Raw genomic sequence first — 27313 nt, 5'->3', positions numbered from 1 at the left:
ACTTCTTTCACTCGTGCACTTTAGTCCCCTCTAAATATGGTACTTTCCTGGTTCACTGAGAGCAATCAGGCAAGGACCAGCATGAAGCTCCTTCCTGCCACAGCACATCCTCCAAATGGGTGCACTTCTAAACAACTGCGCCCTCCGGATACCATGACATGCATGAGAACTGAATAATAAAAGCATTCACCATACAGGCAGCTGCAGGAAACCTCACTGTACGTCTTCTTTTGCATATAGATTTAAGACATTGAATGAATAATTTAATTACATTTTTTTCATCATACTGTATATATAAAAATATGTAATCAAGTGGCATAAAGCTCTAAGTGGCATAAGTTTAGGGTGTATATATGCAGTACATACAATGCAGTGTACATGCAATATGATACTACTAAATCACAGCAGTTTCATATAGTTCTGCATTATGGCTTTACAATTGTTTTTATACACCCTTTTCTGTACTAGTGCAATTATTTTATGTAGCTTTTGAAAAAACAATCGAAACAGCTACTAGAAAAATAAGTAGACATCATCCAAACTTTCACCTTAAGTCACAGTAGAGTTGTTGCCGTTTCTGTGTTAACCACTTTCTTCCTTTTCTTTAAAGCACATATGGTTACACTTGTAATAAGGCAAATTGCTGTTATTAACCCAAATCCTAGCAACACTATCCTTGAAATACTGTACTCAATATTACCAGTGAGATAATCCATTGGGGGAACAAACTTCACTGCTTGTGCAATATTGGATACATCAGAGTGCAGGGAGGCTTTATCAATGACACGTACAGCCACATAGATGATGGTGACATTTTCTGTTGCAAAAGCTTCTGGTTTAAATACAAATATTTCTTTGTACCCAGCATGCTGAGGTGTCAAATCAGAAGTATTCACTAGCATAGTTTTATCAAAGTTGTCTCTTAGTTCCAGAGGACTTTCACTTGTTCTTATTTCATAACTTGCAGCTGAAAATGGAAATATGTCAACATAGATTATACAGCATGTATTTAACCCTGTAATTGAAACTGTTGATCTGTTCCTTTAGAAGCAGTCAAATTGTTAGCAGCACAAGTTACCCAATTCAACCATCTGAACAGTGAAGGTTGCATGCTGGACAGACCCCATAACAGAACACTTGCTCTGCTAACTTGAGGGAGACTTGAGGAAACACTTGTGAACTTGAAATCTCACTGAAAACAAAGATTCACGACATTGAATTTAATAGCCAGAATGGGATAATTCTGTCCTCACCCAAAGCCTCGCAGCCCTACCAACTTCACTCAATTCAGCCTAGAATGAAGTAGTAAAATTACAGTAAAATTATTGAGTCAAAGGCTTTCACTCTTCACTCCACTCTCTCCCTTCACATTTGGAGACCACATGGCTCCCTTCTGTGATTGTTCAGAAAGCAATACCACAATATTATGGAGGTAAAGCCTTCCATCACAATTGCAAGCACCACTTTTGCAATTCTTTTAAAACCCATTGGCCTAATCAGTCCAAAATCACCCCAAAACCTGGAGTGAAATTCTGGCCCCATTGAAGTTAATGGCAAAACTCCTATTGACTTCAATAGGATCGAATTCCCCCAAAATCTTGTGTATGCTGTGTTTCATGCTGAGTGACAGGAATGGCACATATAGGTCATTTATGGGTAGCATACTGGTTCATAATGACTTTTTTTTTCATACCAACACCATAGAAATAGTGGATAAAAATTTCAGAAAGTTTCTTCACTTGCTCTCATGCTTCAGAAGCATATTGGTTTGCACAGGCAAAACCTGTACTGACACTTAAAAAAAGGTGTCTTTTCTCTGTACAAAATGGTTGTGGTTGCAAGTTTTTGTGACACAGTTAAGCGGAACCAGTGAAAATTTGTTTCAGCCACAGCAATTCCATTGCAATCAGATGACAAGTGACAAACCATCAAACATACCTTGCCCCTGGTCAAGATCATCCCCTGATGCTGTCCATGACAAAATAATCACATCGTTGGCTGTTCTGGCATGAAGATCAATAATTTTACATGGTGGAAAGACATCAGTATGGGGTCTAGTAGGAACTGCAGACATTATGAAGGAGCCTCCTGAAGCTGTTCTGCTGAAGCCACCTACTCTGGTTTGAATATCTTCATTACTGATCACTGAGGGTCTTGGTGGGTTCATCTGGATCTTACCTACAGCCACATACACAAACAAAATTAACATAAAACCTCACCCACAACTGGACTTGTCTCAACATTTTCACATTACGGAGCTCTGAAGATATAATGACCCCAATTCTGATCTCACTTATACAGCTGTAAATCAGGAATAACTCCACTGAACTCAAGTATCAGAGGGGTAGCTGTGTTAGTCTGTAGCTACAAAAACAATGAGGAGTCCGGTGACACTTAAAGACAGATTTATTTGGGCATAAACTTTCGTGGGTAAAAAAACAACTTCTTCCTGCATCTGAAGAAGTGTGTTTTTTACCCATGAAAGCTTATGCCCAAATAAATCTGTTAGTCTTTAAGGTGCCACCGGACTCCGTGTTGTTTCCATTGAACTCAGTGGTGTTGGGAGACCAGAATCACTCCATAGTATGTTCTCTGTATCTTCAAGAATACTGAATTAATGAGAATGAAAATAATACCTAAGTGAAGTAGTTGGGACTCAGCATAAAATGTTACGTGTTTGACATTTGCTAAACCTTTATAACAATTCTGAATGTAAGATGATTGATTATGATTTTCCAGTGCCATTGGGGTATATGGCACTTTACAGATGTAGAGGCAGGAGAACTTCCAACATCCGTGTGGATTTATTCCTTCTAAGGTGCCATCTACATTACAAAAGTAGTGTTCTAAGAAATAATGATTTTAAAACTTACTTTAAACACGGTTTTAGCTACCATTTTTTTGTTCCTGTGTAGAAAGGGCAGAATTTAGTTAAAACAATTGCTGAAAAGCATCCAAAACTAATATCATCCAGCTGGGCAGATCCTTATACTTATGAAGATCTCTTAGCAAGGATGTCAATGCTCCAATGCCCTTTATCAGTGTTTGAGAGAATGTGATGCCGTTATTTATTACAGTGTATCCACAACGGAGTTTGTTTTACATGCCTCACTCCGCATTACTCCATCTTACCATTTTCTATGTAACCGGGTATATACATAGAATGACTCCATAGCACTGTGGGGTGTGCTCTGACAGTCTTGTTAGCTTGTTGAACACGTACTTTCAAGTTGTATCTGCCATTTTCAGAGAAAGAATAGATGTACCTGGAATAGACACCATCATTCTTGACAACATCTGACCCTAGACATAAAAAACAGAATTAGCACAAAGAAATTTCTGCATTAGTTAGTTCTTCATTGTTAGAAGGAAACTCAAAGGCGGGGATGGAGGCAAATTCTGCTCTGACTTATAGCCCATGCAACTCCATTGACTTTGGTGCTGTACAAAATCAGAGAATTATTTTGCCCAGGCTGTTTATAAAGTGACCAAGAGAATGCAATCGGGAACTAGAACGTTTGCTTATCACCCTGAGGGATACTGACTGAGGGAGCAGCTGATTTCTCAGCATGGGAGAGTTAAGGGATTTTCATCTCCTGGGCCTATTGCTTCCCACCATAGATGATCATACAACTATATCATTAAAGCCAAGTGAGCCAAAGTCAGACCATCGTAAGAAAACGGCCACAGAATCAAACCACAATGCTCAGTTAAAAGACAGCAATGCAAGTATTATGCTTTCAACAGGCAGGCACGGTTGTGCAGTGGGAGGGAGATCCAGGGAGGTCTTTATTAAAATAGTGCCAAAAATTGAAGGGAGGTTGTGAGGCAATTGGTAGTGCCTCCTTTCTCAGTGGTTATGAGAAAGAATAGATTCCTAATTCCCTCATACTTCCTTCCTGTAAGCATATATACACTTGGCAGTTGGTTGCATCGTAAAATTTTTATGGGAACCCTCGTTAATTATTGGTAGCACATCACCGTTGGCAGGTTATGACTTGATGTGAACTATGAACCAAATAAAACCCTAGTTACAGCCTGTTCTGGAAGGCCTTGCATGCCAACAAAAGACAGCCCGCAGCACATTTGTTCCCCTGGCTATACACCATTAAAATTGCTGAAGATGCCAAAAAGCCAAATGTGAGTATGATTCAGTAGGAAGTGTAGTCGCATAAACTGCATATAACAGATGACAAGTCAAGAGCACCATTCACATTAAAATCTTTAGTTTCCTGGGCGCCTCTCACCTATAATCTGTGCTTTCAGAAACAGTTACAGCAGATTCAGCTGCCACACACTGCAGAAGCGAGAAGCTAAGTATCCTTTTTGAAGCAACAGCAACAGAGGAAGATTTGAGGAGGCTGGGGGCAGGGAAATAAATAAAGGTCCAGAGGAGAAGCTGAAAACACTTAGGTCTCAGTGCTACAAAGGGATTTTCAGGCAGGGGCTCTTATTCCCACATGGAGTCCTAGTGACATCAACTGGATTCTGACTGGGGCCTTAGCTCTAAGGATGACAGCAATGAGTAAATTCAATAAATGGTGCTGTAACTGGGATTAGATTCATCATAGCTGCAAATGCTAGATAATTATACAAAAGAAAACAATGTATAAGTCACCTCCCAATTTACAGAAATGTCAGTCAATAAAATTATGAAGTGATAATTACCAACTGTCTATAGAAAGCCTTTATAATAAGTATGGTGCAGCACAGAGATACACATTGCTTCACAAAATACATAGACAAAGACTGATCTGTCAGTGCCTTGCACCTCACATAATCATTTAAAGCAGTGCAAAGCAAATGTATAATGGGTGGGAATGGTGATGTTTTACACCTAAATCAGAATGGTGATGTTTTACACCACTTCACATAGATGCAAACGATTGCACCAGATGCAAGGCACTGGAGAATCAGGCTCAAACTGTTAGCTCCTCAGGGCAAGAAACTTAAGGGCCTGATCCTGCAAAATACTTATTACTAAGAAGTAATGTGTGTTTGGCGTGGTTGGCCCTTAAAGGCTTTATACTACAAGTACAGACACCATCCATGTCCCTCCATTTGAAGGGGAGTAGAAGACTGGGCCCTCACTCAAATACAGTATACACCAGAACTCTGTTAACACTTCAGTGGGACTATTCACATGCTTTTAATTAAGTGCATGCTGAAGTGCTTTGCAGAACAGGGACCTAAACTAGGAGTAATTCCACTAATGTCAGTTGCACTCATGTAAGTGAGATTGAAATCAGGGCCAGTATCTCTCAGCACATTGTTTAAAAATCATACAATGCATTAGCAATTAAGATAGCCCTTTGATTTTATTTTGTAAAATTGCAACATGGCACAAGAGCCTCGTTACCTGCACCATTGTCTAAAAGTTCCAAGATAAGTGGATCTCCAGTCTCTGGTTTGATAACGGCAGTTACATTTGCTCCAAGAATAGGTGAAAGTCCTTGACTGACTTGTGCATAAACAACCATCGATCTAGGGTATTCGTTTCTATCACTACTGACATGGGCTTTCACATTTATTGCAGGTATAGTAGAGTTTGCTGCTCGGGAAGTCACTGTCATAGTTAGAGCTTGAGGGGATGGGTGAGTATTCGTGAGAGCGTAGGTCCACTCCCCAACCTGAAAAAACAATATTTTAAAATTAAAGAACGCCCCCTTGATCATGGATTTTAATTTTGGGCCTGATTCTGACATCCTCACTCGTGCTGAGTACCTTACTCTCCCGATAGCCTCATTTAAATGACTGAGTAAATATTACTCTGCGTGACTAAGAGTGACCGAATTTGTCACAGAGTGGGATTTTAAAAAGACTTTCACATGCGAGTTATCTTTACTCATTGAAGTAGTCTCCTTTGGCCTCAATGGATTACTTATATGAAGAAGGGTTTACAGATTCATGCCCTTCAGTGTTATAAAATTCAGCACCTCTAGTCTCATGGAGTCTGAGTGCTCAGAAGAATAATTCGGAAATATATAAATTTTAACAAAAAACTGATGCACTGGATGTCATTGTTTTAACAAATCTTGTTAGCAACTTTAACATGCACTAATTTTGTGAGTGTTTCAAAAGGAATTACACACACTGGATTAGTTCAGTCTTCACATGCCCCTTTTAATCTCTGGAGATCTCTCTCTCCTTTTCCTTTATTCTTGAGCCTTTTAACTTGATTTTTTTTAAATCACAGGTTCTTTTCAATTATGGCTTTGTAAATTTTAACAAATCATTTCAATCCTTTTGGTGCTACATATCAGACATGGAAATAAAAAGGAAGAAAATGGACCCCCTGCATAGCAGTGAGGGGTTGGGGGATGTGGAGGTGAATTCTATTGTAAAGGAAGTAAAAATAAGATGTGTATGAGCTTTAAAGTCTCTTTTAAATCTAAAGAGACCTATTTTTCTGTTCAGTGGGTAAAACAAAAGGTTATGAAATTGCAATGTGACAGAATCATCATATCACACTCTATTTAATTATTCCATATGTGATTACAATTTAAATAATTCATGTTTCACACATTGGTTATGATCAAATGACAAAAGAAAGAAGTTAATTTCTACCTCTGCAATTCCCGGAATCTGGAGACGAGCTACCTGCAACACTGTATTAACCTCAAAGTCCTTATTGGTGTAGTTTTTTCCATTGGGATCAAGGAGAGTGATCCTCGGTGGTTCAGCAGTCTGCCACGTTACTACAAAGAAGGTATCCTTTCCTACTGTACTATCAATAGTCACTGTCCTACTAAACTGCTTATAGCTCTCAGTCCTTTCACCAGCACTTTCAATCTATCAGAGAAAAAAAAACAAAACAGAATTACTAGATTAAAAAAAAAAGTGCATTTTCCCCCAGATAAGACCTTCTATTTTACCCTTAAAAATAAAATCTCATGCTTAAATAGGACAAAATACATATTAAGACATTTGTCTTCATAATTTTCCTCTCATTCTGAATATATTTCAGCAGTAATTCCACTGAAATCAGAGAAGTTACACTGGTATAAATGAAAGGATATTCAGGCCCAATGGCTTTCTTCCCAATATGGTGCACACAATTCTCTCTACTACATGGAATTTCTGACAAGCTCAAATATATGTTGGGATGATCCAGTGAACATAGTGTACTTAAATTTTCAGAAAGCCTTTGAAAAAAGTCCCTCGCCAAAGGCTCTTAAGGAAAATAGGTAGTCATGGGATAAGAGGGAAGGTCCTCTCATGGATTAGTAACTGGTTAAAGGATAGGAACCAAAGTTGCAAAACTTTCTGTGGCTGTCTAAATATGCAGAGTTGGTGGACTCATGTACTAGGGCTGGAACTGGCCTCTCGTGTTATTAATTATTTGTTGAGTGCTGACAGAGAGTTCAGTGTGTTGCAAGGCAAAAAAATAAAGACAGCTGGGAGGAGATAGGAGCCCATTCTTTGGGTGAGCCACAGTTCCTGGATGGTTCCCTGGATGGGTCAGTGCTAACGAGCCATTGAGAATAGCCCACTTCCACCTTTATTGAATTGGCTCGTTAGCACTGACCCCCCACTTGGTAAGGCAACTCCCATCTTTTCATATGCTGTGTATTTATACTGCTCTACTGTATTTTCCACTCCATGCATCTGATGAAGTGGGTTTTAGCCCATGAAAGCCCAAATAAATTTGATAGTCTCTAAGGTGCCACAAGGACCCCTCGTTGTTTTTACTTGAAAAAGTTGCACCACCATAACTATTTCAGTCAGGAGATGGGATATTTTACTGAAATAGTTATACCAGTACAATTGTAGTGTGTACTCAGTTGTGCTGGTATAAAGGTGTCTTATACCGGGATAGCTTATTCCTTTTCCTGTGCGGGAATAGCTGTATCAGTATAAAACACTTTTATACTGGTGTATCTTCATCAACACTACGAGGGTAGTTAAAGCAGCACATATTTTATCTGTACAGATGCCCATATTCAATTAAGCTAAGTTTATACACGCCAGCTGGAGGATTGGGTCAAATTGTGCATTCACAGTATTCTCCTTTTCTTATTGAGAGTCAATATTCTAGTACATCTCACTCTTCTGACAGTATCTGCATATTTCCTCCTTTAAATCATTAGCACATCACCTTTAAAGAAGCTTCTTTGTTTCCCTGCTGGTGTCACGCACATTGTTTTTCTGTATTACAAGTTCAGCTTCCTACATACCTATTTGTATGACAAATCCTTCAGAGTTCAGAGCTTTCTAGTTACACTTTGTCAACTCTTCTCTACAATATCTATTTTATGCTGCAGAGTACCAAAGCTGTATTCAATATTCCAGGCATAGTCACGTTGTTCTACAGCAATGTTGTTAGTAGTGAGGATGACACTGGATACGGTTAAAAACTTTGATTCAGATGGAATTCTTGGCAATCTATTTCCACATCCTTCTCTGCACACCAACAAAAGAAGCCCATGGTGGAGATACAAACAGAGGCTCAAGAGGAGACAGGAGTATCACTAGGTGATGCATGGTGCTCAGCTGAACCTGCTGCAAACTTTCACACACCTCCATATGACGAAGTGCATGTGCTCTAGCATGTAGCAGAGCTTGTGGTAAAATGCTAAAGCACAGCACATTGTACAAGAACTCAAAGTGAACCGACCAGTGCCTAGCAGAAACCCAGCTAGGCCCAGCAGCTGTCCTGTAAAGGTGAGAGTGGTGGTCACAGCAAAAGGAGGGTTAGAGAAGTTTGCATCTTTCCTACCTGTCAGCCCACAGCAAAGAGGGAAAAGAAGCGTTTGTGAATTGATCAAAACCTTACAGGAGGTTCAGTTCTTATTTTGCCTGAACTGGTTTGCCCATCCTTAATTACTACTTCCATGCCTCTTTCAAAATACATTTATACAGCGTAATACAAAAGTTTTACTAATGCTACAATGCTAGTGAATAAACTGGGAAACCAAAGCATTAAAACTGGTTACAAGACAGACCTGAATGGAATGACTGAAAGTATCTCCATTCCCTGATGAAATTGCGCTGAAACCATCAATTAGGTCATTGGAGTCCAGTCTATCTGAGGCAAAAAACGCTAAGCCCCCTGAAATAGAGTACAGTTTTTATTCTGTAATAGAAACTCAATTTTAGCTATTTTACAGTCTTTTGACGTACTTGATGTATGAACCCAGATTTTACTGATATAGAACGAACTCGCCACAAGAATCTTAGCCCAATGTTTTCAAAGCAACATGAGGATTGCCACATAACAAACATGGACTTCAATAGTTGGTGACCAAAAGCTCTCCCGCTGCTTTCAAAATAGGTCTCATCAGAGTGACAATCTAAATGTGCCATCTCTCAATGACTCTCTTGATTTTAAAAATTGTAGTAGTCATTTTACATTATTTACAGGATGCATTCCCACTGCATTACAGACCCAATCCTCTAAGCCTTACTAAATGAGACAACTTGTGACGAAGGCTTTATGCATGAATAAGGATTACAGGATTGGACACTGCTTAGACATTTAGGGCCAAGTTTCCAAAAGTGGCCTCATTTTTATGGACCTCAGAATTTTTTAGTGCCCAGTAACTTTAGACCTATTTGGCCTAGTTGTCAAAGGTGTTCAGCCCCCAACGGTCCTATTGATTTAAAATAGAGGTGTGGGTGATCAGCACTTTCAAAAGTGACTAATGATTTTGCATGCCTCCATTTGTGAGTGCCCAGTTTAAAACAAAGGGCCAGCTACTGGTGCCCTCACTCATGCTGGAGAGTTCTTACATAATTAGACCCCCTCGGCTTTAATAAAGCTATTTGTGTGAGCAGGGGTTAGACTATGCAACCCTAGCCATCAGGGGCGACTCTAGAAATTTCGCCACCCCAAGTAGGGTGGCATGCCACGGAGGGCGCTCTGCCGGTCGCCAGGAGGGCGGCAGGCGGCTCTGTGGAACTCCTGCAGGTGTGCCTGCGGAGGGTCCGCTGGTCCCGCGGCTTTGGTTGACCACGGGAGGTATGCCTGCGGGAGGTCCACCGGAGCCGCCTGCCGCCCTCCTGGCGACCGGCAGAGCGCCCCCCGCAGCATGCCGCCCCAAGCATGCGCTTGGCATGCCGGGGTCTGGAGCCGCCCCTGCTAGCCATGTAATGATGGCTACGCAAAAACGAAGACTCCAAAAATTAATGTTCACTTTTGGAAACTTAGAACTTAGGCCCTGGATCTCACCTTTGTAAAGAGGGCCAACACAAGGTATACATTAAGTCCCACTTCAATCTTTGGGGTGGCCCTCCACACAAGGGTTAATTTCACCCATGACAAATGGTCCTTACTCATAGTTTGTCTCACTGATCTCAGGCATCTAAACGGTTGAGATGGAAAAAGGAATTTTAAGCTTGAGGCTTCTCTAGTCACTGAAATTCAATTTTCATTTTTATATTCTGCTAAAATACTCAGAGTCTAGCCATGTAAGTTCGTTAAATAAGCCATCCAATCAAGGAACAGAAGCATTACCACATGACTTATGTATCTTACCAATGCAGCACAAAAATCAGTATGTTAAATATTAGGAATGAACTGTTAGTGAGCAATTATACAGGAATAAGAAATTTGCAAATAATTTTGAATAATGTCTAAATGTGAGAGTCTTGAAGTCTGCTCATGGACATTTCAAACAGAAAATAAAGAGGGAAAAATTGACAAACTACTCATGATGAATTATCAGTTCAGCTCTGCAAAAGCAGTATTCTTTAGTAGTAGTTCCTTCAGAGTACAGAGACACTACCTACATAGTAGTCCAGATTGTTTGAGAGAGACAGCTACAACACAGCAAACAACCACAGATTGGTTAAAACAAACACAAGAGGGACAGCTCCACAGTCAAGCAAACATCTATATATTTACTTAACTTTACTCTGTTTACTTTACTATTTGAGCCAAGTGTTTACAGGACTGGGGACAGTTTGTAAAAAATTTTTTTACCTGTCTCATGGGCTAATTTTTCCACTTCTTTAGCAGCAGATGGGCCAAGAGCAATGGTGTGAATGATCGATCCACTGTTAATTACGTTAGAAAAGCATTCAATTATCCCACCGTCTTCTCCAGCTGTCAGTAATATAATTTCAGAACCATATATATTTCCATCTTGTTTTTTAATCACCTGATAATAGAGCACTAAGTATTAATATGAAAAAATGTACATTATATGCTCTGCACATACAGGTACAGGAAAATGGCATTGTAAGAAGAAGTATATCAAAGCAAACATAATGCAAGTTCTCTTATATTCATCAATTTCTCTGCATTTCGTATCTATTATATTATGGAGTGAAGAAATAATATCAGCTAAATTAAGAATGTCCTGTATAGGTAAACTTCAGAAGGAATGAGCACAGGGAACGCCTTCAACTTTACCCCCTTCCCAGTGTACTTGTGCAGGACATAAATACCATTAAATAGCATCCAGGGGTTCTAGGCTTGTTGTTTCTCAAAGTATTTCCATATCAAATGTGCTCAGCTGTTTTTTATTGTATTTATTTTTATCTATCATCCCTGCTAACTCGGAATGTCATGCTGGATTCTTTCCTTTTAATTCACCATCCACCAGTAATAAAGATTTTGCTAGCCAAATTATGTCCTTGGCTAAACCCATGCAACATTCAGTGTGTTTGCATAGGTGCAACTGATTGGAGCTGTTGATGCACAAGAAATAACGGAATTCCACTCACTCGCTCTGCTGTGTTGACCCTGTAGGGTAAACAGGAGTAAAAAGTAGTTAAAATGTATTTTAGTCATTAGTGTTGGCAGATATGACTCTAAGTACACACAGGGAGCAGGTCTGCAGAGTAAGAAGTGCCACTGCTGTTTAATCACCTATCAAAGCAGAACTGCATTTTCAATAGTAGATGAAAGAGTTTTGGAGAGTTCAGAAACTTTTCATTTGGGTGATTTCTAGTGCTAAAACTGCATGTTAAAACACAGATCATTAAATCTATGAAAGAAAGACTGTGCAATGTAAACTAATTAAAGGAAAGTTATTTTTTAAAAAAACCTAATACCCTGCCTTGAAATATCAATTTTTTATTAGTTATAATATTTAGTAGGTTGTAAACGTATTGTATGTATAGTGGAAAACCAATAAAAGTTATTTAAAACAATATAATCAACAGACTCCATTTGATATAGCAACAAAAACCCAGAAATGTTCATAATTAGTGACTTCACAAGTGATGCAAACAGAAATAGTGCTTGCACTACTTCACCTCAAATCCCAGCTGCAGACCCACACAAATGTTTGTTCCTCCACTAGGTGCTGCAGTGGGTAGGTAAGAAGCAAGCTGTTTCCGTACGTCCTTGTTGACTATTTGACGCAACTGACTTCTGATTTCTCCTTCGTTATTGAAGGTGACAATACCAACATAAGAATTGTCTTCAACAACTTGCAGTAGATACAATTCTGCTGCCTGACGCAGTCGATTGATCCGATCATCCTATATATAAAACATTCAAAGCAAACAGTGCTATTAATAATTCGCAATAATGAAACCAGGCACCTCTAAATTATCTGCTGAAAAGAACAGCATCTTAGAGAAAAACAACATAAAATACTGCATATTCAAAAACTAGTTTCAATTTAGAATAAAAGGTGCCCATGGACAGGCTCTGCATGCTCTATCAATTATTTAAAATTACAAAACCAAAATTTGCAGATCAATCAGCTTTACCTAGCAGTAGCATAGTCAAATTCTACCTCCACCCCCACGAGCCTATACTCCGAATTCCCTGACCTCTCTTCAAAGGCTGGATGAAACAAATGAGCCCTGCAGTATGAAGTCTGGTACCGGATCAGCTACACAGGCAATGCCCCTTCCGCTTACAAAAGGTTAACGGAGTCAATAGAAATTACAGAGCTGGTAACAGCCCTGATTCGGCTGGAACAGTCCCAGGTATTTACAGATGGTCCCAGCCAGCTGCTGTCATGTTCAATGAAGAAAAGTGAGTTAGATTGAATAAGAAACTTGCTAAGGTAATATCTAATCAGTAGAAGGGAAGCTACGGTAGAGTCCTGAGAAGCTGGCCAGTGGGCTGACTGCAGGAAAGCAGCTCTATTACAGCTCAGGATTCCTACCTGCAGTAGGGTGACCAGACAGCAAGTGTGAAAAAGCAGGACGGGGGTGGGGGCAGTAATAGGAGCCTAGATAAGAAAAAGACCCAAAAATCGGGACTGTCCCTATAAAATCGGGACACCTGATCACCCTACCTTAGCAGGCCAGTTAAACTCTGAGGGTTTCTGAGAGAGAGAATCAGTTGAGATGGGAAGGAATTCCTTTCTTGATTGGAAGCAAAAAATGGCACCCTAAGGGATGGTTCCCATACTTCCTCGTAATCCAATGGGCATCTTCTATCAAGATGGCAGCTGACCCTTCTCCCTCACACACAAAACACCGGGGGAATAGATTCCCAGGCAAGGTTTTCTGGGATTTGTAATTCTACTTTATTACAATTAGTAGTGATATAGGAGTATTGTGGCAGAGCCTGTGCTAGTACGCACCTTATATGCCTAACACAAAGACAGTTCCTGCCCCCAACAGAACTTACAATCTAAGCATAGCATGAGAAACAAGAGATGTATAGAACAGACAGAGAGTGGAAACACAAGGTAATAGTGAGATGAGTACGGGTAGTGCTAGCAGTCAGCAAGGCCAGGCTGCCGCAGCTCCTAGGTATATTTACACTGCAGCTGGCGGCATGTTTCCCAGCTCCAGCAGACAGACTGGCTGAGCTAGCACACTAAAAATAGCAGTGTAGCCAGGGCTGGCTAAGGTTGCCAGGTGTTCAGTTTTCGACCGGAACACCCTGTTGAAAAGGGACCCTGGTGGCTCTGGTCATCATAGCTGACCGGGATGTTAAGGCTCCCTGCTGACCCTGGCTCCACACAGCTCCTGGAAGCAGCTGGCATGTCCGGCTCCTCAGTGCAGGGAGTGGCCAAGGAGGCTCCACATGGGAGAACCATGGCCAATGGGAGCTGCGGGGGCGGCTCCTGCAGGCACAGGCAGCACGCAGAGCCACCTGGCTACCCCTGCACCTAGGAGCTGGACATACTGACCACTTCCGAGAGCTGCCTCAGGTAAGTGCTGCCCGGCTGGAGTCTGCAACCCTAACCCCCTCCTCCTCCCAAACTCCTTGCCCCAGGTTGGAATCACCTCACCCAAACTCCCTCCTGGAGCCTGCATCCCTGCCCGCACCCCAACCCCCTGCCCCAGCCCGGAGCCCCCCCCCAACCTCTCATCCCTGCCCCCCCCAGAGCCTACACCCCCCAGCCAGAGTTCTCACCCCCTCCCACACCCCAATCCCATGCCCTAGCCTGATGAAAGTGAGTGAGGGTGTGGGAGAATGAGCGATGGAGGGAGTGGAGATAGAGTGAGCAGGGGCGGTGCCTTGGAGAAGGGGCGGGGCAGTGCTGTTTGGTTTTGTGCGATTAGATTGTTGGCAACCCTAGGGGTAGCACAGGTCAGACTAACCGCCCAAGTAGGTACCTATAGTGTCTAGGCAGGTTTGTACTCAAGTCACTAGCCTGAGCGGTCATATGTGCTACTTCCAGCTACACTGCTCTGTTTCTTATGCTATTTGGAGGAGAGCTTGCACGTGTCTCTCTACCTAAGATGGGAAGCACACTCCCAGTGTAAGCATACCCTTGGAAGAAATGGTAGCCTGTTCCAGCAGCCCCCCACTGGCAGGAGAGAGCCCAAGAGAATGGCAACAACCATAAGTGGGAGCCTGAAAGAACAGAATGTGTTATAAGAGTTCTGTATAAAAGCCATGTATATCTGTCTATGTCAGTAGTTCTCAACCTGCGGCCCAATCAGCACACAGCTGCAGCCCATGTGACATCCTCAGGGCTCTACAGGTAGTATCAGATGTGGCCCACATAAGACATTGAAGGCCACCCACAGTGGTAAATAGGTTGAGAACCACTGCTATATGCAGATAGCTTATATAGAGAGGGCTTCCTAGCTGAGTTCTTTAACAGGGGGAGCCACCTGAGGGCTAGGAGTAGGACTTAAATTTCTGAAGCAGAATTTTTTCCCATCTTTTGGATCCAATAACATCCATAACCTGGAAAATGAGGCAATGGGTCACGCATTCTAAATCCAAACATAGCCAACGTTTGAACGGGTTGGGGTCAGGCAGGTTATACAGGACAGTACTGGTTTGGGTTCCTGTTTATTTGGGGATAAAGAAAAAAGGAAACATTTTTAAAGTGATCTTTGGTCTTAACTGTCTCAGTGTCTGGAATCCAACTTGAGACACCTTGGGCCTGGTTTTGGTAGATGGTAAGCACCCATTGAAATCCAAGAGAATTTGTGACTTCTCAGCACGACTAACAATATCTTGGCTAAAGTTGGATACCCAAACACTAAGGCACTCAAAATCAGAGGCTAACTTTGAAATTTTTATCAGTTTTCAGTCTTCAAATTTCATTCTCCCATCTAGGACTTTGCATCCCTGCCCTTCACCTGGGGCTGGAGGGCTGGAAGCAGCCCCCACTCTGTGGCTGGGGGGAGGGAGGGGGCTGCAGCTGGGCTGTGAGCCCCTGTCCAGCAGCTGCAGCCAGCTCGGGAGCAGGAGCTGTGCACTCCCTGTGGCTGCGTCCCCTGCTGTGTTCCAGCTCCACGGCTTCCACCAGGGGCTGCAGCGGGGACCATGCACGCCCCTTCACTACATCCCAGGGCCATCTGCCCTCCCCCACTGCGGTTGGGGCTTGGCAGGGGCTGCAGCCCCAGCCACCCTGTCCCACAGCTGCAGCCAGCTCTAGAGCAGGGTCTGCGTCCCCCACCCCCCACCAACTGCACACCTCCCACCCCCGCTGTGCCTCAGCCTGTGGCTTCTGCTCTGTGGCATAGCCAGGTGGAGGGAACCGGGGGAGCAATAAAAAAAAAAGGTGCTACCCACTGTGGCGCTTTTACTCACCAGGAGGCGCTCCGGGTCTTCGGCAACACTGAAGGACCCGCCACCGAAATGCCACCAAAGACCTGCGGAGCGAGTGAAGGTCCCGCTGCCGAAGTGTCACCAAAGACCCGGAGCGCCGCCGGGTGAGTAAAAGCGCCGCAGCAGGTGGCGCCTTTTTTTTTTTTTTTTTCAAATTGCTCCCCTTGTTCCCTCCAGGTGAGTAAAAATTAAAAAGGCACCAAGAAATTGACAAGGCGCTACTTGTGCTCAGTGGGGGAGTGGCTGCTGCCCCGCTCCCCCCCTAGCTACGCTACTGCCTGGGGGCTGCAGTGGGGACCATGCTGCAGCTGGGACTGCATGCCCCTGCTGGCAGCTGCAGAGGGAGCCATGTGTCCACAGGCTGCAGCTTCCCAGGGCTGCCACCAGGGCCGCACACTCTTGTCTTGCAGCTGCAGCCAGCTCAGGAGCAGGGGCTGCACGCTCCTCCGTAGCTGTGCTCCCCCGCTGCAGCCACTAAAACTAGAGCTGTGCTCCCCGCCAGGGTGGGGGGGCTCAGCCTCTGACCCCGGTTATTTTTAGTAAAGTCACAGACAGGTCATGGGCTCCATTCATTTTTGTTTATTGCCGGTGACCTGTCCCTGACTTGTACTAAAAATAGCTGTGACTAAATCTTAGCCTTAATAATCTCTACAATACATGTTTTGTTGTTTTTTAAACACGTGTGCTCACACATACCCCCACCCACCCCATAACAGGATTGAAAATTTCTTCAGCAAAAAAATAGTCCCTGGTTAGTATAGATAAGGTGTTTGAATGTATAATGTAAACAAGTCAAATGTGTTTACAATAAACAGATAGAAATATTTCTGATGGACAATTTACCCCATTCATGCTGTGGGAAACATCAAGAACTAAACAGATCACTCTGTCTCTCTTCTGTAACAATGAGAAGGTAGGAGGAGGTGGGAGGCTGGTGTTGGTCCTTGGAAGGGTGTTATTAAAGTCCATAGAGCTTATTATTACATCCCATGTACTTCTATAGTCGCACATTCTGTTTTGCAGATTGGGAGCTTCTCTATTATGGTTACCTTCATTACAAAATTCAACAACCTAGAAATGGGAAACAAAGAAATAAAGGCGGCAACACAAGAATACAAATACTGATGTAAGAAAAATAATAATTTGGACTTATATAGTGCCTTTTACTACAGGAGCCATGAGCACTTTCAGTTAACTTTATTATATCTGTTTTACCAACACAATAATTGAGGCACTGACACAGGTTAAATGAGCTACCCAAATTAACAGCAGAGTGAGGCACAGAACCTAGAAATTCTCTCTCGCAGTCACATACCCAATCCATTAAACTATTGCAGCCCCATAGAAAGGCCTCTAATCAATATTACTGCTTAGGCAGTGTGTTTCTCTCTCATGTCCAGCATGCCAGTGCCATGTAAGTATAATTTAACCCATCATGAGTAAGACGAAAATCTGAGCCCAGTCCTTATTTACGCAAAACTCCAATGAAAGTCACTGGAACTTTTGCCTGAGTAAGGATTACAGAATTTGCCCCTGTGGAAACAACAACATTGCTTATATGATCCTAGTTTAGTGACATCCACAAATACATACAATGTACATTTCTATAATGGTGTGAAAAGCAGAGTCTGATTTGTGAAATATACCAGGGGTCCAAAAGATATTCTAGATTTTTATTATGGACTGTCATATATAATTAGACATCAGTATAGAGAAAACAGGTCAGCATTCATTGGTAGAAATGTTTTCAACAGTTTGTTTACTGAGATAAAGGTTTAAAGACACTTAGCGTTTCTAAAAGGAGCATAAAGTGTAATATTTGCAACTGTAGAGTGGCTTGTAGAAAAATCTATTTTTCTGTGATTATACTTACAGATGATAAGCTTTGCATGTACATTATTGATGACTTTGCAGTTTGAGTTCTCTCAGGAATAAATGCACATCCTTCCTTAAAAAGTCCTGTCAGCTGATTAATGACACAATTTCCTTCAGTGCAGGATTTTTTTTCACAGATGTAGATCCCTGTAAGGTCAGACGCACACCTGGGAATGAAAGAATATTTATCATTTAGAACTTCCTGACTGGAGTTAGGCCCCAGTTATGGGTATGAGTGGAGCACTGACTTTAATGACACAGTTGTCCACTGGGCAGAGCCTAATTGCAGGATCATGGCCTTAATGAGTTACACACAATTAATGTGCTTGAAGAGGTATTTTTTGTAGAAATGTATTCCATACACAATGTTGCTGTTTTTTCTAATGCCCAGCCCTGGCATATGGGAAGAGAGGCAGCATGGAGAAAAAAGATGAACAGAGACAATCCCACTGGGTGAGAGCAGGTCACGTAGCAGTGATGGTACCAGCTCTGAGGCAGTAATGATAGAGAAGGTGAGGAAAAACTAGTCCAGCACAAGAAGCTCTGGAAGAAAGAAGGGGGCCTGCAGAATATTGGGAGGGATTAGACAAGAGAAGACAACTAGGAAAATGAAAAGAGAAAAAGGAGGCAGCAGAGAAAAGGAACAGGCAGCTGACAGATAGCCAAATAGATGGAGTGACAGGAAAGTGAATTGCTGAACATCTGCCTCTCCAGATTGAGAGCAATTCTGAGTCTACAGGAGAAGAAAATCAGGCTCAGTGTCCTTGACAAACAACTAGCACAACGGCATTAAGAGAGGAAAATGCAATGTGGAGTAAGGAAAGGATAATAATTAATACAATTCATATGAACTAATTACAGTGTAGGTAGGATATTTTTATGTGGGGTGAAATAGGCACTAAGAGAAAAAGAGACACTTCAAAAGTTTACAGAAACAAAGCAGATTTGTACCCTACTGAAACCCATATTTCTAAAGCCGATCAGAACTGGAATTTATAAGAGTAAAATAACTTACCTTGTAACTTTAACTTGATTTTGTCCAGTTATATAGAAAGGTTTTTCATTATTATACTCGTCAAATACCCCCCATCGAAGGTGGGCCCATTCATGGACAAAAACTCTGCCTGTGGGAATAGTACATGGAAACTTAAGGGATAATGTAAGATGTATTCTAGTTGTTTGCCATTGCAGATCACTGTAAATAAAACCAACCAGCAAAGATGTATAGTAACTGTCAGAATTGTTGAGTACCCAGCACATCCCACTGTGGAACAGTAAGAGAGTGGGTGCTCAATATTTTTCAAAATAAATGAATAAATAAAAAATCAAGCCATTTATATTGGTGCTTAAATATGGCTAACGTTAGACACTCTCATTTGAAAGTCTTGGCTTTTATTTCTTTGAAAATTACCTTCTAACTTTACTATATATCTGGGCTTGCACTAAACCTATATTGACGCAGATGTGCAATGAGGTTTTTTTGTTTGTTTATTTGTTTTTAAATATGCATTGAAATTGTTGGAAGGTGCACAATGAACAGTAATTAAAGACTTAAGGTTCCTGGTTCCTTGATTTTCTTTTAGGTGAACTGAGTTCTTTAGATGCCAAGGGAATGGGGCAAAAGCAAATCCCTATACAATTTTAATATGGGGTTTGCAAGTAGTGCTTGCTAGAGAGACATCTGTGAAACATTTGCAGCAAAGGGTTCAACTATGCAATTTTCCATTTTTCCCCCATTTTATTATGAATTCAGACATGGTACTTGCATGCAAATTTTGCACATATTTTCCCCTGAAAATGGGCCCATTGCCAAGATAATTTGGATTTGAATTTTCACATCTATTTGATGGGGAAAAAGTCACTGAACTGAAACTCACAGAAAAATTAAATCTCTCAGTCAAGCTCTCTGCAATGGGTACTCACTCATCCCCATGCTCATTATGTGATGTCTGTGTTTGGGGAGCAGTCTTACCCAAAGTGAAATAGAGACAAGTTTTTAATAATTTCCACAGTTTTCACACACCATTATTCAATTGACAGACTTTCTTCAGAAGAGAATTGCTCAAAAAACAAACAAAACAAATAACAAAAACCCAAGTTCAACTTGGGCTCTAATTTTCCATGCTTCAATTACACATTGAAGACTAGTAAAATTACACTAGTAATTTTAAATTACTAGTTAAGCTTTTTCATGTATGCTTGAATACACAGTGCAATGCAAATGAATTAATATTACTATGACAACTTTGGCACTCCTTGACTTTTTAACGTTCATGGACTCAGTCTTGCAAACCCTTACTCAGGCACTCACATAAGTGATTGCAAAGATGACCACCTCGAAGCTCACAAGTGGCACAACCATGAATCATGAAAGTCAATTATTAGGAAGAGAAAGAGGTAACATTGTCTTAGCCAGCCCAGTAAGTACTTCTCCAAAGCCTACTTGCATTACTCACATAAGTAGTCCCACTGACTTCATTGGGACTACTCACAGCATTTTTACCCTAATGAGTACTTATCTAGGTCATTGATATAATTGCATTTAATATGTGCTTTTGCATTTAACAAAATTAACTTCATGCCCCGTGTAAAGAGTGGACAATCCTGACAAAAATAATTTTTGGAATACTATCAGTTTTCCATATTTATAATTGGCTGGATGTCACAAATAGTTGCTGTGTTATTGTAGCCATGTTGGTCCCAGGATATGAGAAAGACAAAGTGAGTAAGGTAACTTTTACTGGACTAACTTCTGTTGGTGAAAGAGACAAGTATTCAAGCTCCTCAGAACTCTTCTTCAGACCTGACCTTAAAAGCTTGTCTCTTTTACCAACAGAAGTTGGTCCAATAAAAGAAATTTCCTCACCCACCTTGTCTCTGGATTTCATGTCATATGATTTTTAATAGGGATAGTATAGGTATATTTAAGCATGCCCTGGCGCAGAGAGAATAGACTAGATCTATGACCTCATGTACATTTCTATGATTTTTTTGGCCACACATCTGAGGAGAGGTAAACTTGGACTATTGTACAGCAGCTCTACATAAAGTGTATTTTTGGGCAGGGGGGAAATATCTCAATCCTGCAAAGTGCTGAGATCCCAATATCCTACTTCACAGTGGTGTGAGGTTTTATTAATGTTTGTAAAGCACTTTGAGATCTTCAGATGGAAGGAGCAATACAAGTACCTAGTATTATTACGACTCTTGGCATACTTAGTAATTACACTTCTACACACGTGAAAGTGACAGCAACTACTTTATAGAGTCCTCATAGATACACCTCTTTTGCCGAACACAAAGGAGAATAAAAACAGAAAATTAAGAATGATTTAGTAAATTTACCCCGTGATCCATAGACATCAATCAAATAATCATTTACTAGGAAGTTAGGTGTGAAATGTATATATTTTCCCATGTTTCCACATTCTCCATATTGTAGGGTATACGGCTCATCTCCATGTTTCCAATAAGGAGCAGCAACTATGACCTCTGCCTAAAATTACAAAAATGTCTTGTTTAATTAATTATGTGCAGTAATATTTTGTTCTATGTAAGTACAGCATCTAGCACAAAGGGGTCCTGGTCCGTGACTGGGACCCTTAAGTGCTACTACAATACAAATCATAAACAAAAACATTCTGGGTCTGACTTTCATTTACACTAAGACCACATTAAAACTTTCTGGAGAATAAAGGGACCTTAACGTGGGAGAAAATTACATTTAGACTCATACTCCAGCCTCCTTACGTGACTAAAGTGTGTAAAATGGCCTTAAGGTAAATAAGAATCAGTCCCTGTACATATAGAAATAAACAGACACCATAGGCCAGCAAATACTTTTATAACATGTGCAGTTTTCTTGATAATACTCTTTTCATATGAACGGCCATACTGGGTCAGACCAAAGGTCCATCAAGCCCAGTATCCTGTCCTCTGACAGTGGCCAAAATGGCAGGTGCCCCAAAAGGAATGAACAGAACAGGTTGTCATCAAGTGATCCATGCCCTGTCAGCCAATCCCAGCTTCTGACAAACAGAGGCTAGGGACACAATTCCTGCCCATCCTGGCTAATAGCCATTGATGGACCTAACTTCCATGAATCTATCTAGCTCCCTTTTGAACCCCATTATAGTACTGGCCTTCACAACACCCTCTGACAAGGAGTTTCAGAGGTTGACAGTGCGTTCCGTGAAAAACTACTTTCTTGTGTTGGTTTTAAACCAGCTACCTATTAATTTCATTTGGTGGCCCCTTGTTCTTGTATTATGAGGAGGAGTGAATAACACTTCCTTATTTACTTTCTCTAAAGCACTCATGATTTTATAGACCTCTATCATATCCCCCCTTCATACTTGTTTCCTTTCTAGTATGTAGCCAGTTTCTTCCTTTCAAAAGTGCTATTTTACACATTCTCTCTCTGTGACAGTAGAAACACATTAACTTATTTTGGAAATCATTTTAACATTATTTTTACCTAGTATTGATAACATTCATTCAAATAATTAGCCAAACAAGTTTTTCTTTATTTTTCTCTAATATTTTCTCCCCAGTCAGAAAACATATGTCAGAAATAATGATCAGTGAATCTTTTTCTTTGTGAGCCCCAGCTCAACGCCACCAACATGCTATTAAAACTCCCTGGCCCACCCATGCCACAATAACTGTTTTTCTCCATACAAAAGCCAGGGCCAGCATTCGGGGGTAGCAAGCAAGGCAACTGCCCAGGGCCCCATGCCACAGGTGGCCCTGTGAAGCTAGAGTTGCTCAGGCTTCAGCCTCTGGTGGTGGGGCTCGGGGCCCTGCGCTTTGGCTTTCTTCCCTGGGCCACAGCAGGTCTAATGCTGGCCTTGCTTGGTGGTCCCCCCTGAAACCTGCTCACAACCCCCCAGGCGGCCCTGGACCCCTGGTTGAGAACCACTGCTGTATAACACCGGTAGGGCAGATTGCCTGTACCTACTGTTGGGGTGACTTCAAACAAAAACATTCAGAGAATCTCTGGGTTTAATGCTATCCAGGGGCATGAAGGAATGTGCACAAACTACATATTTAAGTGGATTTACAGAACAGCAAGCCTGCCCACTGGGTGACTTTTTACTTGTGAATACTGATATAGTCCAGAGGTTTTGTAGGTGAGCAGCATCCTCAGCTGGAGATAGGACAGTCAAGGGGAAGTCACATCCAGAAATGCCTTAATGAGCCTTCATTCTTGCCATCCAAACAGTCAAGAGTGAAAGAAGGGGGCGAGAAGAGGAGCAGACAGCAGGGCCTTGGTGCAGTGACGTAGCTTTTGTGCACTGGGGGGGGGAGAGGTGTATATCTGGCATGGGGAGGGTAGAGACTCAATGGTGAAAATGGATGTTTAGTGTCCATAGGGTAAAAGGAACATTTGTTTTTAAAACATGCTCATGATGGTACTTCAGTTTCCAAGACAGGCTTTAAATATTACCTTTTCATATGACTCATGCTTTGGTTTCCCATAACTGTTTGCTTTCCATGTAGCAGGTATTAAAATCTTTATATTCTGGAAATAGACTCTTCTTTGTGTAGCATTGAACAAATAAAAAGAAGCTTCAGTTATCATTTCCTAGTAATAAAATGAAATTAAAAAATAAACTTACTGGAGTCACTGGGGCATTAGGTCAGTGGTGTATATTACTTTGCGCAGCAAGATCTGTAGAAAAGTTACTGGACAATCAGAAGAAAAAAATTAACTACTTCACTTTTTTACAGTGTTTTCATCCAAGGATTGCAATATATTTTACAAATGTGAATTAACTCCCACACCACCTTTGTGAGGTTCAAATAAATGTTGTTATTGTCACTTTACAGGCCAATAAGCTGAGTCACATAAGGGTCGTAACAAGGCTACAGAGAGAATCAGTGTCAGAGCCAGAAACTGAGATCTGATTCCTGCACCTCAGCTTCACCCACTAGTCAGATCATCTCTTGGTGATAAATACAATTGCAAACTATAAAGCATAACATTTGTGTAACCTACTGGTATAAACTAAGCTTGAACAATCTCACTTAAGGTCAGTTTTAATGAGACAGGTTAAACATACATACTGTCCGGGACTTGTCTGGGCAATTATAATTGCCTTAATAACTTTCACAATATCAGTCAGGAGTGGAACTAGGAGAACAACTGTCTTTGGAGCTGTTACTGCAGATTCCCTTTCATGTTGAAACTCTGGGCCTGTTGAAGGCCACACCTTCTTAGATGAACACATGGATATGAACGTAGCAAAACACACTAGCAAAATACTAAATGCATAACAGAGTCTAAGGCAAGAAGGGACTATTGTGATTATCTAGTCGGACCTCCACTAAAACACAGGCCATAGAACTTCTCCGCTATGATTCCTAGAGCAGATGTCTTAGAAAAATATCCAATCTTTATCTAAAAAAATTGTTATACCCTATGCCCTTGGGCCAGGGCCGCCCAGAGGGGGGGGCAAGAGGGGCAATTTGCCCCAGGCCCCGAGCCCCACAGGGGCCCCCACCAGAGTTTTTCGGGGCCCCTGGAGCGGGGTCCCTCACTCGCTCCGGGGGGCCCAGAAAACTCTTGCGGGGCCGGGCGCAGGAGCTTCTTCTGCTCCCGGTCTTCGCCGGCGGCGGGTCCTTCCGCTCCCGGGCGGAAGGACCCCCCGCTGGCGAATTACCGCCGAAGACTGAGCGGGACCCGCCGCCGAAGTTCAGCTCGGTCTTCAGCGGTAATTTGGAGGTGGGGGGCCCTTCCCTTCCAGGACCCGCCGCCGAAGTGCCCCGAAGACCCGCAGTGGGGGCCCCCCTCCGCCGAATTACCACCGAAGACCGGGCTGCACATCCGCGGCGGGTCCCGCTTCGGCGGTAATTCGGAGGCGGGGGGCCCTTCCGTTCCGGGACCCGCCGCTGAAGTGCCCCGCAGACCCGCGGCGGGAACCCCCTGCCGCCGAATTACCGCTGAAGACCAGGCTGCACTTCAGCGGCGGGTCCCACTTCGGCGGTAATTCGGCAGAGGGGGGTGTCCCCGCCGTGGGTCTGTGGGGCACTTCGGCGGCGGGTCCCGGAACGGAAGGGCCCCCCGCCGCCGAAGACCCCGGGCCCCTGGAATCCTCTGGGTGGCCCTGCCTTGGGCGGATGCTCAGCTTCAGCAGGGCCACCCCACATTCATTATTTGAATCTATACCTTGACAATAACGTCATCCATAGAAACAGAGTTAGTGGTGTATTACTGCACATAGGTTTTTTTAAAATACCCATCACCATTAATATCAGGAGTTTGCTTCATTGCGGTGAGCCTGCGACAAGGAATTCCTTGCAGCTTTCGATGAAAAATACTTTGTGAAAACCTAGCGGGGTTAGACTCTTTTTAAAAAAAAACCCTCAAGCATTTCTGCAGCCCACAAGGGAAGGTGAAGGCCCCGGGGGTGTAACGAAAGCGAGACTGTGTGCTAACAAGCGGACTGTCCCAACCCAGCATTGCACCGGCTTGCTGCTGCCTTATTGAACTGGTGCTACTCTGGGGGGAAGGGTAAGCTGTAGGACGATTCAAGCTGCAGGGAAGCCGCTTTGTATTGCAGGAAGAGCTCGAGCCGAACTGAGACCTCACGTGGGGCCTCTTACCTTGATGTTTGCGAGGAGTTTCTGGTCTTCTGGCACCTGCGGGTTGATCGCAACAAGTAGCCCATCGTAGCCATTGCCCTGCAGCAGCACCGCAGCGCCCCGGGCGGCCGCCAGAGTGAGCAGCGTCAGCAGCCAGCCTGCAGCAGCAGCAGCCCCGTCCCCGCAGCGCATCCCGCAGGCAATGGGGGACTCAGACCCGCACAGTCGCCCTGCTGCTTGCCCGGTGCCGGGGCTGGGCTGCCAAGCTCACTGGCTAGGAGGGAGGAGCGCGGCTCCTCCGTGGAGCGGGACAGGGCGGTTTAGCAACTGGCTCAGCTCACCTCACCCTAGACGGGGCTCCTAACCTGTTCGCCCGTTTTCCTCCACCCCCTCCCGCAGTGGGACCAGCAAGAGAGCATCTTGCTAACTCTCCACGCCCTGGCAGAGCAGAGAGACAGATCCCCAACCTTCCTGGGCTGATCTGGTTCCAAACTGCTTTAGTGATGAGCACATGCTAAGTGCCAGGTAATGTAAGAGAGGTTTTACTTAATTTGTGTCTTGATTATCCCTCCTGAGAAGGGGCCCCCTGCTAGCTCTGTGGACATGGTGATCCCAGATGTGCCCTCCATTACACACATTGGTTAATGAATGATCTGATAAGATCAGATAATAACTTTTCTTCCCCAACAATGTTTTTAACAGATTTGAGATGGTGTCAAAGTTCAGCCACACTGACCCCCAGACGTTTCAGCCAGGGTGCAGCAAGCTTTATGCTTCTGGTGGAGGTGGATTACCAGAAGCATTCCAGCTGCAGAGTCCAGGCACTCTATGTGCCTTGCCAGTGTGGACTCCTCAGGAGTTAGGGTCTGCTTTAATGCACTATAACTCGCAAGTGTAGCCAAGCCCCAAGAGGATAATATCAGAACCAGGCTCAGGGATTGTATCTGTCTGTTATCTAAGGGGGAAAATAGCTAGGATTATCAAATACAGAAGCCAAACTAAAAAAATAGAACAACTCAGGTGAATAAACACATGTAGACTTTGAAAAGTTGCTTAAGAAAAGAGGAATAGAACTAAAGGTATTTTCTGCCTCTTTTTAAAATCTCAAAGGTCTCCAACAAATAGCCCAGATGGCTGACTCTCTTATTTTAGACTCAGATACTTCCCTGTACATCTTAAGGTTCCTGGCTGAGATTTGAGAGTTTTGAAATGACTCACAAGAAATGAGTAATGGCACCAGTACAACTGGCTTTCCAATGAACATGTGGTAAGATGTCTTAAAAGAGGCCTGGGAACTCTGATCCAGGATTTAGTGTTAAGTTTTTGACAAGTCAAGACAGAGCAATACATGTGTGACAAACTAGGAAATATCTCTTATTTTTTCTGTTAATAAGGAGCATGTCTCTGTGTGTTTATATATGATGCATTACTTATTAATTAGGTTGTTAAGAACATAAGAATGACAATACTGGGTCAGACCAATGGTCCATCTAGCCCAGTGTCCTGTCTTCTGACAGTGGCCAACAGGGCCGCCCAGAGGATTCCGGGGGCCCGGGGTCTTCGGCGGCGGGGGGGCCCTTCCGTTCCTGGACCCGCCGCCGAAGTTCCCCAAAGACCCGCGGCGGGGCCCCCCCCGCCGCCAAATTACCGCCGAAGCGGGACCCGCCGCTGAAGCGCAGCCCAGTCTTCGGCGGTAATTTGGCGGAGGGGGGCCCCGCCACAGGTCTTTGGGGCACTTCGGCGGCGGGTCCAGGAACGGAAGGGCCCCCCGACGCCGAATTACCGCCGAAGACCGGGCTGCACGTTGGCGGCGGGTCCCGCTCCATCTTCGGCGGTAATTCGCCAGCGGGGGGTCCTTCCGCCCCGGAGCGGAAGGACCCCCCGCCGGCGAAGACCGGGAGCGGCAGAAGCTCCTGCGCC

At 43.2% G+C, this 27313-nt stretch overlaps 1 protein-coding gene across 1 annotated transcript; it reads right to left on the bottom strand.

The window, feature by feature from the left end:
• Positions 1-218: 218 nt before the first annotated feature.
• Positions 219-25585, bottom strand: LOC123376172 (calcium-activated chloride channel regulator 2-like). Its single transcript, XM_045027983.1, has 14 exons — positions 25415-25585; positions 23256-23393; positions 21152-21302; positions 18822-18930; positions 17805-17973; positions 16775-17002; positions 12205-12432; positions 10925-11102; positions 8946-9052; positions 6568-6792; positions 5360-5630; positions 3133-3303; positions 1939-2178; positions 219-967 (listed from the first exon to the last, which is right to left on the bottom strand). Exons 1-14 carry the CDS (start codon positions 25583-25585, stop codon positions 555-557), a joined length of 2799 nt encoding a protein of 932 aa, XP_044883918.1. The 3' UTR covers positions 219-554.
• Positions 25586-27313: the final 1728 nt, after the last annotated feature.

The sequence above is a fragment of the Mauremys mutica genome, chromosome 8 (assembly GCF_020497125.1).
Source record: "Mauremys mutica isolate MM-2020 ecotype Southern chromosome 8, ASM2049712v1, whole genome shotgun sequence".
Lineage (NCBI taxonomy): Eukaryota > Metazoa > Chordata > Testudines > Geoemydidae > Mauremys > Mauremys mutica.
The sequence above is the reverse complement of the archived record's forward strand: the minus strand, read 5'-3'. Positions and strand labels throughout refer to the sequence as shown.